The sequence below is a fragment of the Biomphalaria glabrata genome, chromosome 11, assembly GCF_947242115.1.
Source record: "Biomphalaria glabrata chromosome 11, xgBioGlab47.1, whole genome shotgun sequence".
In the NCBI taxonomy this organism is placed as follows: Eukaryota; Metazoa; Mollusca; class Gastropoda; family Planorbidae; genus Biomphalaria; species Biomphalaria glabrata.
The window spans coordinates 27,476,493-27,492,936 of record NC_074721.1 but is presented as its reverse complement, the minus strand read 5'-3'; the positions used below and the strand labels follow the sequence as shown (position 1 = coordinate 27,492,936).

Here is a 16,444-nt window from a genome sequence, read left to right as displayed (position 1 = left end):
GAAAAAATACCAATGCTTAGAATACACCTGATGAAACTTTTGTAGCCTTATTACTGGTTAAAATGCACCAAAACTTCATTAATTAAATCTGATAAGAAACATATATATGTATCCCACAAGTCCAATTTTATCAGAGTGTCATTGCAAATAATTAACTAGATATCCGGTATGTGAGTTTTATATTAAAGTGCTGAATTTCAGGGGATAGATCCAACTTGACACCACATCATTTATTATTTCATGAACTCATGGATCTGGGCATGGCATGGAATGGAAACTATTATTTAATGTATATGGGGTGTAGGCAAGGCATGGATTATAAATTGTCTTGTATAGATTAGATTGGGTAAAACTGCCAATCGAAGGTAACTTTTACTGATAGATCTGGATCAATTATAAATTTATGGGGTCTAGGCCTGCATAAATTGTATCTTTTATTTATATATTTTATGTACATATATAACTAGTCTAGAATCTATAATTATATCTTAATAATAATTTTTGTAGATGTCATATAATATCTAACATATTAAGTATAGATCAGTAGATTTAGAATTTTAGCTAGTGAATTTTTTTATATTCCAAATCTAAACTGGATCTATATATCTAGAATTTAGATCAGTAGATTTAGTATTTTAGGTAGTAAAAACTTTTATATTCTAAATCTAAACTGGATCTAGGTCTAATTATTCTAGAAGCTTAGATCTAGAAGACTAGTTGTCAAGATTTGACTACACTATGGCTAATGCACTTGCTTAGTAGGCCTACTAGATAGATCAAGAGACAGAGTACTAATAGTAATAGACTCTTGCCTCGTTGGGCCTCTCAAATCAGCTACAGACTTTAGAGACAATTTAGGAAGGTGAATTTCGATCCAATTCCAAGATCTACAATCTACTATGTTAGAGTCTAGCTAGAGATGCTAGATCTAGTCTAGAAGGCTTATCAATTAAAAATAAAATCAATCATTTCTAAAGTTTGTAAAATTATATTTAGATCTAATCTATCTATTTATAATATAATACAAATTTATGTCTACTTTTTAAATATTTAAAATGATATTGCTGATGATATTAATTATTATATTGTATATTATATTGTATTATTTTAATTGAGACATTGACATACTGTCACATACTAAGTAATAAAATAATTAGATCTTATACTAACTCATAGACTCTACTTATACCGTATTATATTAAACCTTCGAGTTTACGTTCCACTATCTTGACTTGACTATATTGACTAAAAAAAGGGCACTATGATTATAGATGTAGACTATTATCTATGATGATTATCAACTGGTAGATCTATAAGTAGTATCGTCACTATAAGTATTTAATCAGTATCTATAACCACTGCATTCGTTTCATTCACAGTCTGTATCAAAAATCGTGTGAATGTGATGTGAAAGTGAAGTCTATATTTAGATAGAATTGATAGATTATAGATCTACTATTAAAAAGTATTACTATTTATTATAGATCTACTATTAATAAGTATTAACTATGTCTATACTAACTATAGAATAGCCAGTATACTCTGAGTATACTGTATGCAGTATAGCTATAGACTATAGTCTATAGACTAGATAATCGATAGATTAGATCTAGACTAGATCTATAAATATTCATGTTGATCTCATGTGTGGTCTAGATCTAGAGAAAATAGAGTGGATCTCATGACTAGACTATATTAGATCTATTGATTTTTTTTTAAATCGTTAAATAAATCTAGACCTTAGTCTAGGTGTTGTAGATCTAGATTATTCTAGATATTATACTAACTATCTAGATCTATATATAAGTTCGGTTTTTTTTTAAATTCGCATTCGAAATTTTAAATACCCATTTTAAGTATTAATATACTCATATTGGTAGGTCCGCGTTAGTCATTTATTAGATCTATTAAAGCATGTCTATATAAAAGATATTATTATTTAAAAATATATTATTATGTAAAAGATATAGTTATGAATATTTACTAAAAAAAATTAAACTATTGAATTTTTTACTTTTGCCAATTAACACTCTGGCTTGCAAAAAGGATGACTCCTCAATACTGTGAAAAGACGATAACTGCATGAGTTGATTTGGAATTGTATTTTGTAAGACTAATTTTTAAAATATATCCTTCATGAGAGAGAACGAAAAAAGGTTGTCAAAAAAAAAAGCTGACTGGACTACGCAAATAATGGACCAGCCTCTCTCTCTTGATATCTTGTTAAGAACATTGGTGACCGGGAAAAGTGGATGGTTTGGTTGCGCGGGACTGATGATAATAATGACATGTACATAAAAAAGTTCCAGATTTTTGTGTAAAATACCCAAATGAGGAAGTTCTGGAAACACCTATTTTAACGAAGTGGCCTTTAAAAAAAAAATCTTTTGTGACGATTCCTTATTCAGGGAAATTGTATCTATTTTATCAGATAGTCAGAAAATGGATAAAGTTTTTACAGATCTAATAAAATATAGTGTGGGGAAGTTTTACTCTCAATGAAGGTCAATCCAAGTGGTTCTCGGAGTAAATTTCTTCTTTGGCATCCTCATCGATTTTTCAAATGGTATGGTGCGCGAAAAAAGATGCGCGACGGCACTCTGATCATAAAATCTCGAAGCTGGTGTTCCATTAGTATAGTTCCATGGTTAATCTTAGCCTAATCTCAAAGCAAACAATGTACGATATAAGACGCCACATACATTTCTTCATACCATCTGTTTCAGGTCTAAAGAAAAAAAAAACACATTCGTGTTTGTGACGGGTCGTTTGCTGAACAAGAAACAAATCGACCTTTACTGAAACATACACATTATTTCTCTCTCTTTTTTTTTCTGTGTAAACAACATAACACATGAGATACCCCGTCCTAATCGGTAGACTACACGAACTTGGTTGAAGATAAACATTTACACATACCATGCTGTCACACCCTTGATCCCTATTTAATCCTAATTCTTCTTATCGTATTATTTATAAAAAAATAGCTGCGAAATGTGACATATCTTAAACGTATTAAGTCTTATGTATGTTATATTTCAATTCTACTGTGTTATACTAGTTTTAGATATGATTGTGTAAGTATTATATACACAACACACATAGCTGGATAGGTATTTCTTATTTTATCATTATATTTTGTTAATAATATTTATATCTTCTGACATGGTAGGTGTATCACAGATAGCTTCTGTACGTACTTATAATTTTTATCACAGATCAAGCTCAGCTATTCACACGTGGAGTAGCCATGCTTGCAAGCTAATGATAATCTACACATCTATAAGAACCCACAGTGACAGCTTAAAATAGGTGTAACATATCCAAAGATATCGCAACATTTAGTGTAGATGAAACTAAGTAGTTTCTCTTTAAGACTTTAACAAAAACAGAGCATAATTAAGTTTATGTATAAATTGTATTGGGGCAAACACCGAAGGCAGGGAACTCAAAGGCAGACTCATATTCTTGCTAACTCTGTATAATATCTTTCAATTCACGTTTATACTGTATTGTACATTTACATTTCATTTTTGTACACTTTTCATTGAGGAATAACAAGATTCATATAGCAATTTCTGAAACGAATTTCGCGAATGTAGATTCCAAATGTAGCTATTGTCTTTTTACATTACAACATTTCACCACTAGCTGAAATGTTGTTATCATTGTGACTGCTGTCAAATTACAGTCTGTCAGCACATCGACCTGTTCTTACACTTGTTTATTAAAAAAAAAAGATTGTTCACATATGCATGTGGAACCAAATAATGTGAAAGTTTAGCAGCAAAGTTTTTTTTAAATTGTGGAAATACAGCTTCTGGCACCTATACAATTCCCAAACGTTCTCTTTCAAAACATAATTTTCTTCAAAGTGTGTCCGCTGGAGCTGAAACAGTTTTTGCACTAAATGGTGAAATGAGGGTATTGAAAATTGGTTTCAAGTAATTGGGGTCTTAAAATTTGCTTTTAAATTCCTCAATCAAGGAATCCAAATAAGTCTTGTACTTTTCTACAATTTCACTAGAGATATTTTCACCTTTCAGCGAAGCAAAGTGCCAAACTCTGTTTTCGGTTGCCTGGAGAAATGGGAAAACTAGGTTTAAAAAAAATTTTAATGCACATACATTTCATGTGCAAACCACCCATTTCTTACATCTCCAATGAAAAACATGAAGTCTGTCTTCTACTCTTTATTACAAATACTAATAAGGAGTCACTTCAAAGTCCTTCAAGGACATACAGATGTCTTCCTTGGGATTCCATATTCTTCTCAATATGGTAAGCGAGCGGATACTACTGTGATACCGAACATCTGATTTTTTTTTCCCAATCTTCAAATACTTCTTGGTTAAGACTCCTAGTTCTGAGAAGTTTAATTTCTGAGATAATTGGGTCAATAATATTTTAGATAATTAATATAACTTTGCACAAACATTTCCACTTAGAGCTTATTAATGGGATAATGCCCTCTAATTTATTAAAAACCTGTTTTTCTCAGTCAACGCATGGACTTCTGATCAGTTGGTACATTAGCCTTTTGGTTTCAAGCCACCCAACACTTTCAACACAGATTCTTCATAGCAATGAATAAATACTGACCTAAGTTTGTGTCTTTGACTGCATGTTTCCAAATACTGACCTAAGTTTGTGTCTTTGACTGCATGTTTCCAAATACTGACCTAAGTTTGTGTCTTTGACTGCATGTTTCCAAATACTGACCTAAGTTTGTGTCTTTGACTGCATGTTTCCAAATACTGACCTAAGTTTGTGTCTTTGACTGCATGTTTCCAAATACTGACCTAAGTTTGTGTCTTTGACTGCATGTTTCCAAATACTGACCTAAGTTTGTGTCTTTGACTTGCATGTTTCCAAATACTGACCTAAGTTTGTGTCTTTGACTGCATGTTTCCAAATACTGACCTAACTTTGTGTCTTTGACTTGCATGTTTCCAAATACTGACCTAAGTTTGTGTCTTTGACTGCATGTTTCCAAATACTGACCTAAGTTTGTGACTTTGACTTGCATGTTTCCAAATACTGACCTAAGTTTGTGTCTTTGACTTGCATGTTTCCAAATACTGACCTAAGTTTGTGTCTTTGACTTGCATGTTTCCAAATACTGACCTAAGTTTGTGTCTTTGACTTGCATGTTTCCAAATACTGACCTAAGTTTGTGTCTTTGACTTGCATGTTTCCAAATACTGACCTAAGTTTGTGTCTTTGAGCGAAATATTGACTACTTTTTAGAATAACATGTAGAGACACTGTTTCTTTAACTTCTTCATCATAACCAAATAGAAACATAAATTTCAATAATTTATTTAGATATTTAAAAATATTTTGAAAATATTTGTGCATTTTGCGTATGTATAACCTGTGAGCACACCTAATTTCTGTAGGTGTCCGCGGACCGCACAAAAAACTCTGGCAGTGACCCGTGGACCGTAATTTGCCCACCCTAGGAATAGAGGGATGTGTTAAAGCAGGCCAGAATCCTCCATGGGCTGTAGCGCCTTGACGCTTCTGTTTATCTAATTCTGGTTAATTCTTCTTATATTAAGTGTTGATCAAACAGAATCATCACATGCCGGAGATTGTATTAACAACTTGATAATTCAATGAAGAAACATCAGTATTCTCTCCAAATTTCCTTTAATAATACTTCTTTAACTTTTATACATAATTAACTTCTCAATTCAATAAACAACTTCTTCATAAAATGAAACTTAAAGATACAACAAAACTTCACTTAGTATAACTAATGAAACTTCAACTAATGAAACTTCTACTAATGTCACTTCAACTAATGTGCCTTCAACTAATGTCACTTCAACTAATGTCACTTCAACTAATGAAACTTCAACTAATGTCACTTCAACTAATGTCACTTCAACTAATGTCACTTCAACTAATGAAACTTCAACTAATGTCACTTCAACTAATGAAACTTTAACTAATGAAACTTCAACTAATGTCACTTCAACTAATGAAACTTCAACTAATGAAACTTCAACTAATGAAACTTCAACTAATGAAACTTCAACTAATGTCACTTTAACTAATGAAACTTCAACTAATGTCACTTCAACTAATGTCCCTTGAACTAATGAAACTTTAACTAATGTCACTTCAACTAATGAAACTTCAACTAATGCCACTTCAACTAATGTCACTTCAACTAATGGACCCGCAAATATTTAAACTCATACTAACACAAGACTTATTACTCTACAAAACCGTTACTATGCGAGGATCATCGTTCTACAAGAACCGTTTTTATGCGAGGACCCCGAATAACTGACTTTTCCCCTAATTTTTACTTTTCTCCATCGTACATTCCAGAATGATGGAAACTTCTCTCCTAATTATTTATTATTTTAGTAATTTCGACCTTCTAGAAGCTGACGTATGCTTTTTTTTTCTTAACCTCATTCTTTGATTGGATGCCTAAAATTAACGTGTTTACTCTGGACAGCACTGGCTTGACCTCGGGCTTCTAGAAACTGGTCGAAATAGGTCACAGTCTCGACTCGTGACAAGCGCCACTGGGTTGTATGTCTTGTAAAGTTCTGCTTCAATATGTCAATATTTCATGCAAAAGCTGCAATGTAAAACTACTCGACGTTAAGAACGGTTAGGATTTGAGAGGGCACTCAAGAACTTTTTTTTTTAAATCGCCATTTACAATGACATTTAGAATTAAACTATTAAATTTCGCTTTGGATTGGTAGTTTTTTTTCCCTGCTCATTTCCGTCATTACACAAATGTTTCCCCAAGTGAATTTCGTTAATATCATTTCTCTAACAAACTGTAGAACAGAGCAAGGCTCGTTCACGTAGTATTTATACTTCATTGTGCGTTAAGTCTTACCAAGGATGGTTTAAGTTCATTTTTATCATCTCCACATAGCTGAACTTATTGACAATAAAATTACAAAAAAAAGCTTTAAAATGTCATGTTCTTGCTTGATAAATGTAATCTTCTAATTATCTATAAAGTTGAATGCATAGTTAATAAAAAAAAAACAACTAGGATAAAGTTCCTTGTCCTCTACATATTTCATCAGTTGTTTAAAAGAAAAAAAAAACATTTTTTAAAACCACAATTACCACTTAAATAATATTGTGCAACTAACTTTTTTTTAAACTAATAATTTTAAAGTTTAAAAAAAAACTTAATAGAATGTTAAAATGCATTTTTTTTGTCATCTTCAAATCCTGTTACAAATGTACAAATTATGGATTATGAGTACTACGCTAAGAATTTGAAAAAATATATCAAACCTTTTCTTTTAAATACCACATCACTATTCAGAGTATAGTTGTTCATTGTTGATTTTAATTTTTCTATTAGAAAAAAAAAGTTAAAATAATGTTTAAAATTTAAATTATTTTTAATTACATACATACTAAACATTTTTCCTGTAGAAGCTAAAAAGAAAGATATACAAGTGTGATGTTGTCATACAATGTGTGCACAAATAGATACATGAAGTAGAAGTAATTGTTGCACATTTAGACATTGCCGGTACCAAGTCCGGATTAGAAAGGAGGAGGGTTGAGATTGGGGTTAGTGAATTCAAACCTCAATGTCTACAGAAACGGTAAACATCGAATGTAGAGATAATCTAATATGCAGCAAGGGCAATCCGATGACGGCGTTAAGACAAACTTTATGGAGGGGTTTAGAGACCTATAAATTGCAGATATTTAAACTTTTCTACAGATGTTTTCTATTTTCGAAAATATATTTTTTTAGAGTTTTAGAGTAAGTTTGACAATACATAATCCATATCACCATTTAAATCTTGTAAAATAAAGTAAACTCTATTTCTAGCATAAGGATGTTGCAAGTGTTATGGGTTAAACTATTTCATTTTTACAATGTGAAAACGAACATACAACTGAAAACTCTGGAATAAATCAAACATAAATTAATGCTCCTTTTTTAAAGGCCTGTCGTCTTGATGGTCCTTGGTATAAACCCAAAGCATTCCTAGGAGTTTGGCTAAGATATAATACTGTATAATTCTGAAGGATCATCTTTATACAAAACTTTAACAAGTTCAGTACAATATGGTTTCTTGAGTATAAAGTTGAAGGAAAAAAATTAATTAATTAAAGACTATTAAACTATTACATTTTAATCAATTGTTCTTTTTTAAAAAGTACTACTTAGTTTTCAATAAACTTAGAAATATTTTTTGTGACCTGGTGTGAGTTTTTTCAATAAATAGCAATAAATAGCAAGCCTGGTCTGATTAGATTTTTTTTTGCAGCGTTATTTATAAGAGGACATAGACTTGTACATAGCGAGATGCCGCAAGGAGACTAAAACAAACAATGTAGGATAAAAAGCCAATCTATGATGTGAAGTCTCATGGAGTGTCGGGTTAGAAATCAGACGAGAGCAACTCCTTTTCTTTTCAAAATGATTTTGAAAAAGCAGCAAGAAACCTTCTCCTGGATAATTCTTCAATACCCACTAATCCACCTTAGTGCACTTAGCACGCTATAATTATGAAAGTGCAAAAGTTACTCGAAACATAGCAATCAATACAACGTTATAAAACAGGACAATTTTTTGTTACAAAGCTTCTATCAACTCAATCTGTCTCTCTGTGAAAAGTTTGTACACGTTATTTTTCCCACATCCAATCACGAATCAAGTTGAAATTTTTAAATAATAATTTCTTTTAACTAACAAAAAGGAAATCAATAAAACAAAATAATAATTAGTTAACTAACTATTAATAACTATTTTTTTTTTGTATCTCGAACAAGGTAAAGAAAATGCACTTGACTGATAAAGTTGTATTAGTTGAATTAAGTCTACTGTATACTTTTATAGATAGAAAGTTTAAAATTAACACTAGATAACGATTAAACCTTCTATTTTAGTAAGCATTTTCCCTGTCACTCTAAATGCATTTAATAAGCGATTACAATAATGTCTCCGTCTTTCTCCTCCCCCATCCCCTTTTTAACTGGTCCAGACAAGTGTTAGGATTATAGCATATTGAAAAAGCTAAACAAATGAAATTGCGCTATACAAAAACAATTGGTAAAAGTATATCTAATCCTTCAGATTTATTATTGTTGGTCTAGATCTAGATATATTAAAAATGTAGTTACATGGCTGATCCGAACTAATTGATAAAACTAAGCTAAATATAAGTAGTCTTTTTTTTAAAGTATTTTTTTATGTTTTTCTTGTGTATGTTTTTCTAGATCTATTAAAACTTAATAACATGATTAATTCAAAATAATTTAGAAATATGCTTTTATATAGAAATCTAGATTAACTCCACCAAAGAAAAACTGTCATTTAATTTTAAAGAAATAAACAATACAATAATACATTAAAAAATATAAATGCACATGATAATATATTGAATAGTTGAATAGATTTATGTCAATCGAAACAAACAGTTGACTTTTGATAGTCCTACACTCTTTATTTCGACAAACTCAGTAATCAAACGTGACGAATATACGTCAGCTGCAGAATGGTCACTCACGTTTCGTTTCTTTTTTCTTCCTGTGTTGACCTGTGATACATTCTTTAGTATTTATCTATAGATTATTTTATATACATTTATTTGAATGAAGTTTTTTCTTGTACGAGGACGAACAAAAGTTGCAGTTTTTCCTACAAAATGGGAACATGTTAAGAATGACCGTGGCGAAACTCCGCAACTATTTTTAAATATGAAATCCAGGAACCTTCCGTTACGACATGATGAAAATTGTGAAAAAATAAATTATGGGAAAATAAAACTGAAAAATAAATTAATTTAATTTCTTTCTTTCTAGTCAATTATCTTTACTTTGAAAATCAAACCGAATATTTTAACATATCATTTATAAGAACGTTCTTGACATTTACGGTTAATTTCTTTGAAGTTCAGCTAACCTTTTGTAATGCAGCTTTATCGGTAATCGTTAATCCAACACAAACTCGGTCCTGTAACCATCGGACTATCAAGAGTTAACTGAAGTGAGATCAATTTCTGAAATATTAAGTAAAGAAAATGTTTATAACAAACCTATTTCACTGGACATTCTTCTCATTTCATATTGACACTTTCTCAAATCATTTAATGTCTCTTCTATATAAAATATATATAACAACAATTTGCTAAAGCTGTGTTTACCATTAATTTGAACAAATATAAAATTGTTATGATTGTAATAAGTGTAAAGTGTTGCTCTGTGTGAGTTGGCTGTCTGTTGTCTAGTGCTTATTGAAAAAGACTAAGCACAGACCCAACTATAGGCAAACAACAAAGAGTTGAATAGGAATTAACAATATCTGGGTATTTATTTACAAAAGGAATGGGATATGATGTATACAAGTAATAGCATATGAAAGGTGGATGTACAATGAGTTTGAGTTAAAATCATCATTAGATTTCAGGGCGAGTTGTCCGTAAGTCACCAGGCAAGGAGCTTATCTTAATGACAGCTAATGTTGTTGAGCCAGTGACGAGGTCTAGGTCAAGCTACTCAATCGATGAAGAGGTCTCAAAAAGGACTACTCAATCAGTAACGAAATATCAGCTAGGGCTGCTAGATTAGTGATAAAGTCTAATTTAGGACTGCTTACTAGACTGCTAAGTAGCAGATGTTGAGTAACTAAGTCTTGGCAAAAGTTTTGCTGTGTCGGTAGAGGCTTCCGAACATATTACCTAAAGTGGATATAGGCTTCAATCATTGGCGTAAACAGAATTTTGTTTAGGGTAGGGGGTTTGGGGGATTCTTTTTCCTCTCTCTCCCCCCCCCATATGTATGCCGATAACGCGGCACTCATATCTCATTCGCAAGAAAGTCTACAGAATCAAGTGAATGCCTAGGTAGCTGCTTGTCAAGAGTTTAGCCTTACAATAAGTCCCTCCAAAACCAAAACCCTTGCACATGGCGTCTCGGAAATACCTGTGATACATATTAGGAACCACACACTTACGGTGGTGCAGAAATTTACCTACTTGGGATCAACAATTATCAGTAACCTAGATTTAGACATTGAGATGACAAAAAGAATAGAAAAAAAGCTACAACAGCATTGGAAAAACTCTCCAAGCGCGTCTGGAAAAATTCCAAATTAACCACAACAATCAAAATCCTAGTCTACAATGCCTATGTTGTGAGCACTCTTTTATATGGCAGTGAAAGCTGGTCCACATACATGTACCAAGAGCACAAATCGAATAGTTTCCACATGCGCTGCCTACGACGAATAATGCGCATTTCCTGGAGGGACCATGTCTCCAATCAGGAAGTTTTGAGATTGGCCACTATGAACAGCATGTTTGCTCTCCTGACACAAAGAAGACTATGCTGGCTCGGACATGTCACCCTCATGCATGCCAGATGGTAGAATTCCGAAAGATATCTTAAACGCTGAGCTTGTGGATGGAGTCAGACACAAGGGCCAACCAAGACTAACCTATAGAGATATCTGCAAGCGAGACATGAGAGCCACAGGCATCAATGATAGTATGTAGGAAGAAATAGCCAAAGACCGGAGTGCATTGAGATAGATTGTGCGTGCTGGGACGATCGTTACTAAGATCTTGTTCATCACGATTAAGGTGTAGACTTATCTTTCAATTATCCATACAGACTTTCAATAGTTGTTTTATTTTGGGGTTGATTCTATGAATTTCCATGATTTTTAATAGCCAATCATGTGGAACTGATCTGAATGCTTTATTTGTAGTCGATGAAGCACATTTATAAGTTTCTTTTTCTTCTATTAGCTTGGTGAAATATAATACCATCTGTAGTTTGCTGTAATTTACAGCACATCGACTCTTCTATGTAACCTTATGGGCAGAGCAAAATGTATACATTTTACTTTTTATAGTGAAGTTAATTGTTTATACACAGCTGACAGACAAGTGATAGGGCGATAGTTTGATGGTTCATTCGAATCACCTTTTTTTTTGGGAGGAGAGATGTTCTCCCTTTCGTGAGTTCATTGAAGACGGTTATGATATTGACTAGTTAAAACTTGATGTTAGTGGTACAGGTATGACTGATAGTTTTTTTCAACAAAAAATTGTGTATATTGTCCGGCCCAGCAGCAGTTTAGTTGTGAGATTTGATATAACTGCTGAGACTTCCTCAGCTGTGAAATCCTCATCATGCTATTATGGTATCAAGTTGTTTGTATTTTGTATTTCGTCGATCCAGCCAAGATTCCATTTCGTCTCTTAGCTGGTGATAAAGAAGTTTTTTAAGGATGCTAAAATCTTCCATTCGTCAGACGGATCTGCCCTTTAAAATTGAAACTGCATCAGCATTGACTGGAAACTTTTCTTAAGACATAGTTCAGGTATTCTGTCTTTCCATCAAACAGCTGTTTTTTTCTGAGTCAGACCATGTCGAATTAAATAACTAAACCTTTATTAAACTCCGTATTTATGTATACACTGTTGTGGGCTAATCTTGTAGGCTATCTGACTTCCCTTATATATAACTATTTATTACTTCCCATTAGCCACAGAAAATTATAAGTTAAAAATATACTTAATAACGACTTTCACTTCTATAAAATGAAACCTTTTTTTTATCACTGGGAAATCCGACCAGTTATTGTAAACGTCACAATTTCTAACCAATATCCAAAACAAACTACTTCTATACTGACGCCATGTTGCTCTCTTTGTGGCTAAGTCTACTACGTCATTCGTCTGTCTTAGTTCGTCACCACTTTTACCGTCGCTAAAACAATATACAATATATTTGTCTAACAAAACTAACCTACTCTCTAATCTAGTACATAACAACACCAAAGCGCATGCGAATGATTTTTGTTTGTTCTCAATGGGCATAGTTTATTTTGATTAGTCAAGTAAACTACAGTGTAATAGTTAATGATATGCACTACAAGAGTTATTTCCGTTAGCTTAGGCTAGTAATGACTCCTGTTTTAAGTGGGTTAGCTTTAATCTAGATGGTGACGTTATATACGATATTTTAAAAACTATACACTGTTATAAGCAACAGCAAAGTTACATCTATCTGTATTACAGAGCATCTTTCCCACACAGCTGCATGTTATATACTGTTGTCAGGAGCAGTGGTGCACCAACTTGACAACTCAGGGCTCTAAAGTAACGTAACACTTTAATGTCCAATAAACTACAGCCAATACTGTACAATTGGCAAAACTTTCACTGTACAAATATCTCTCCGATAACACCGTACCGACGTATTAACTCTTGCACTGGCCTCTACGTCTTGTTCCGGACTTGCACTGGGTTCAACAGTTCAGGACTGGTTTCACACACTGGGCTCGTTGTGTCGGACTCTATCACAGACCAAGATCAAGACGCCGGTCGTCTTGACTGTACTTGACAGTACTCCGCAATGAACCGTCGTATGCTCAGTACAGAACCACACCGTTAAAGTGTGCTGTAGTCGACCGTGTTCTGAACCCTTTAAATCCCTAATGGCCCTATAGAACCGGACGGAACATCGCTAGACCTTTCAAGCTTCGTCAGATGATTAAATCCCTCGTGACGTTCCTGAGCTCTGTTCACGACGGCGATCTTATCGAACCGTCATGTTGACACTCGTCTCGGCTGACCGTCGTAACTCGTCACGGTTGACCGCTCGTCTAGTGCTGCCTGGGCGATTTGCGTCGGCTGACTACACACATAATACTACACCCATCTGTGCAACCACCAGGTTTATAACAGAATGCATATTTGTTTATTTTATTTGTTTTAAGTTTTGAGTTTTTTCAGCATATGTGTGACAAGTCAAAAGCTTGCTGTCAGAGTCACTCAATTTTATCACAGCATTAATTATTATTATTTATTATTTATTTATTTTATTTTAATTATTTCTCATTTTAAGTCCCGATTTCTCTACCAACCCCCACCATTTTCCTCTTCTCGCTAGACTTAGTCAACCACCTTGGCGACAACTAGCCACGACTTTCTAGTTTATCTCCCCATGACCGGGGAAAAATCAAACAAACAGTCACTTACTTTGGTCTTAGGAACCGGATGTCCGACTTTCACGTCAAAACTATCTTTGAAGGAACACGCTTCCACCCCACCCACATCTCTCTTTGATGAAGGAGATTATTCGTGTCACCACGTCTCTTGACCTTTCCAATGTGCATCTTTCGTCGGCCTTTACCCACGTGAGAGATAATCTTTAGCCTATCGCATTTCCTGTTTCCGCCCATTTCTTCGGACCTTTATAAGATAGAATAGGGCGGGACAGACACTCTCTCACTTCTCATTTTTGCAGACCAGTCGAGTCTGGACTAACAATTTATTCTTGATCTTAGAGGAATATCTGGTGATAAGCCGAACCCAATCACAGTTCCATTTTAATTACTTTGTGTATATTTTTCACTGGATATTATCATGTGCATATTATTATTTTATCTATATTTAAATAGTGCATTGTGTATTTCTTACTGTCATAAGTAGAAAACATAAACATGGCATATGTATATATTTATGTATTGCATTATTATATTAATGCTACGTTGCTCAATTGATCGTAGATGCAACCATGTATGTATTCGTACATCTAATTTTATGTCTATTATCTCGGCTGACCGCCTTGATAATTTTACTAGGGCACTACTACTGCGCTTAGAGAAGATATATGAATTATCTCCCCTTTAGTCATTTTTCTAACGAGAGTTGTGCCCCTTGAAGGGACACTCTCTCCATTCAAGCGCACTCCATTGTTATTGGCCGACTGCCATGTGTAAACAAACCGTCATGGTGGCTGACAACCGTCCATTTCCCCCCCCCCCTTTTTTTTTATCTTCCAACTTATGATGTTTCATTGAGATTATTATCTCCCTTACTATGTACATTTTAAATTGCTTTTATCAGCCATCTATTTTCCAAATCCCATTTTTCATCCTCTCCTCATTGTACTCAAAAGCAATTTTACCAATCTGACTAATGCACTAATGCATCGACAAGATGCAAGAGAGACATGTCCTAACTTGTCTTTATTTATCCGCAGCCTCCCTCAGGTGTCTGCCTATTTGCTATTGAGCATTATCTATTTGCCTATTTATTTGGCTCTACTACTTGGCGCTATCGGCCCTAATTGCCTGCCTACTTGACAGTCCACTTGTCAACCTATTAGGCACGACGTACCTATAGGCATGTCTGTGCGAGACGTCATAGCTCCGCCAGATCTCCGCAGCTCACTGGACTTATCCTGCTAACGACGCTGCCCACGGCAGATCAGCTCTGCCCGCAGTACCCTTGTGCCCACGGTAGCCAGCCTCCCGCCCTACTGTGCCAACTACAGATATCAGAACTTTGGATTGAGACTCCACAAGAACTGAATCACCGGCGACCCTCTACCCGCTAGAGCGCCACCTTCAGCTGTAAGACCTCCAGCCAGGATCACAGCCAGCTGCGACATCAGCAGGACAACCAGCTAAGTGCAGAGGACAAAGTGGCATACTATCTAATTAAGTACTTAGTATGATGATACAATATTGCTAACGAGATAGATACCAATCCCCTCACCTATTTTATTCTACTTTGTATATTCATGTAAATAAATACTCCTTAAATTTTCACTATTTATATCTTTCTCCATTGTTTGTCTCGTTGCATGTCTCCTTCCGATTATCTCTGATGGACCAGTGTGTGACAATTCAAAAATAGTCATCCCCTAGATACCAAGCAAGCCAATCACACAATTCATACACGAGGTCCGTCGCTATATTTTTATTCAAGGGGGTAAAAATGGTGGTCAGTGTGGAATGCTTATCTGTTTCTGGTCAGGGGTAGTGTACATATTTGTGTTTTTATGTTTTGAATGGGTTCAAAAAACAGGAATATTTCTAAGTCTGTTTACTAAATATTTTTATTGCTATAAACTTGCATTTTATCACAAGTGCTAACACATAGCTGCTGTCAGTAGTACTTGGTGTATTCAGCTGTTTAGTTATTCTTATTGAAATATATTATACTGCGTATGTGAAATGTACTTGTATTCAGCTGTTTAGTTATTTTTATTGAAATATATTATACTGCGTATGTGAAATGTACTTGTATTCAGCTGTTTAGTTATTCTTATTGAAATATATTATACTGCGTATGTGAAATGTACTTGTATTCAGCTGTTTAGTTATTCTTATTGAAATATATTATACTGCGTATGTGAAATGTACTTGTATTCAGCTGTTTAGTTATTCTTATTGAAATATATTATACTGCGTATGTGAAATGTACTTGTGTATAAATCCTAACTTTCTTGCTTCATTGTTGATTGTTAGTAAAAAGTATATATACACGCACCTTAAAATAGTCAGCTTCCTTCATTTATAGTTAAAAGCTACTATCAGAATCATACGTCTAATCGAGCCTGTCATATATACTGATTTAGATATCACTTATTCATTTCGGGGCCTATCTATATACCGTACTAACATCCG

At 33.9% G+C, this 16,444-nt stretch overlaps 1 protein-coding gene across 8 annotated transcripts in view; it reads right to left on the bottom strand.

The window, feature by feature from the left end:
- The window catches only part of LOC106077540 (uncharacterized), a 54,272-nt gene that overhangs the window by 20,397 nt on the left and 17,431 nt on the right, over positions 1-16,444 (bottom strand). For 3 of the 8 annotated variants that reach the window (XM_056004261.1, XM_056004259.1, XM_056004256.1), the window contains one exon: positions 7,288-7,350. In XM_056004261.1, coding sequence (XP_055860236.1) covers positions 7,288-7,308 — 21 coding nt within the window. In that variant the 5' untranslated portion in view covers positions 7,309-7,350. Of the gene's footprint in view, positions 1-5,002; positions 7,351-9,919; positions 10,017-10,052; positions 10,688-16,444 lie in introns of those variants that run through there. The other 5 variants (XM_056004260.1, XM_056004258.1, XM_056004262.1 and 2 more) reach the window with 4 other exon arrangements.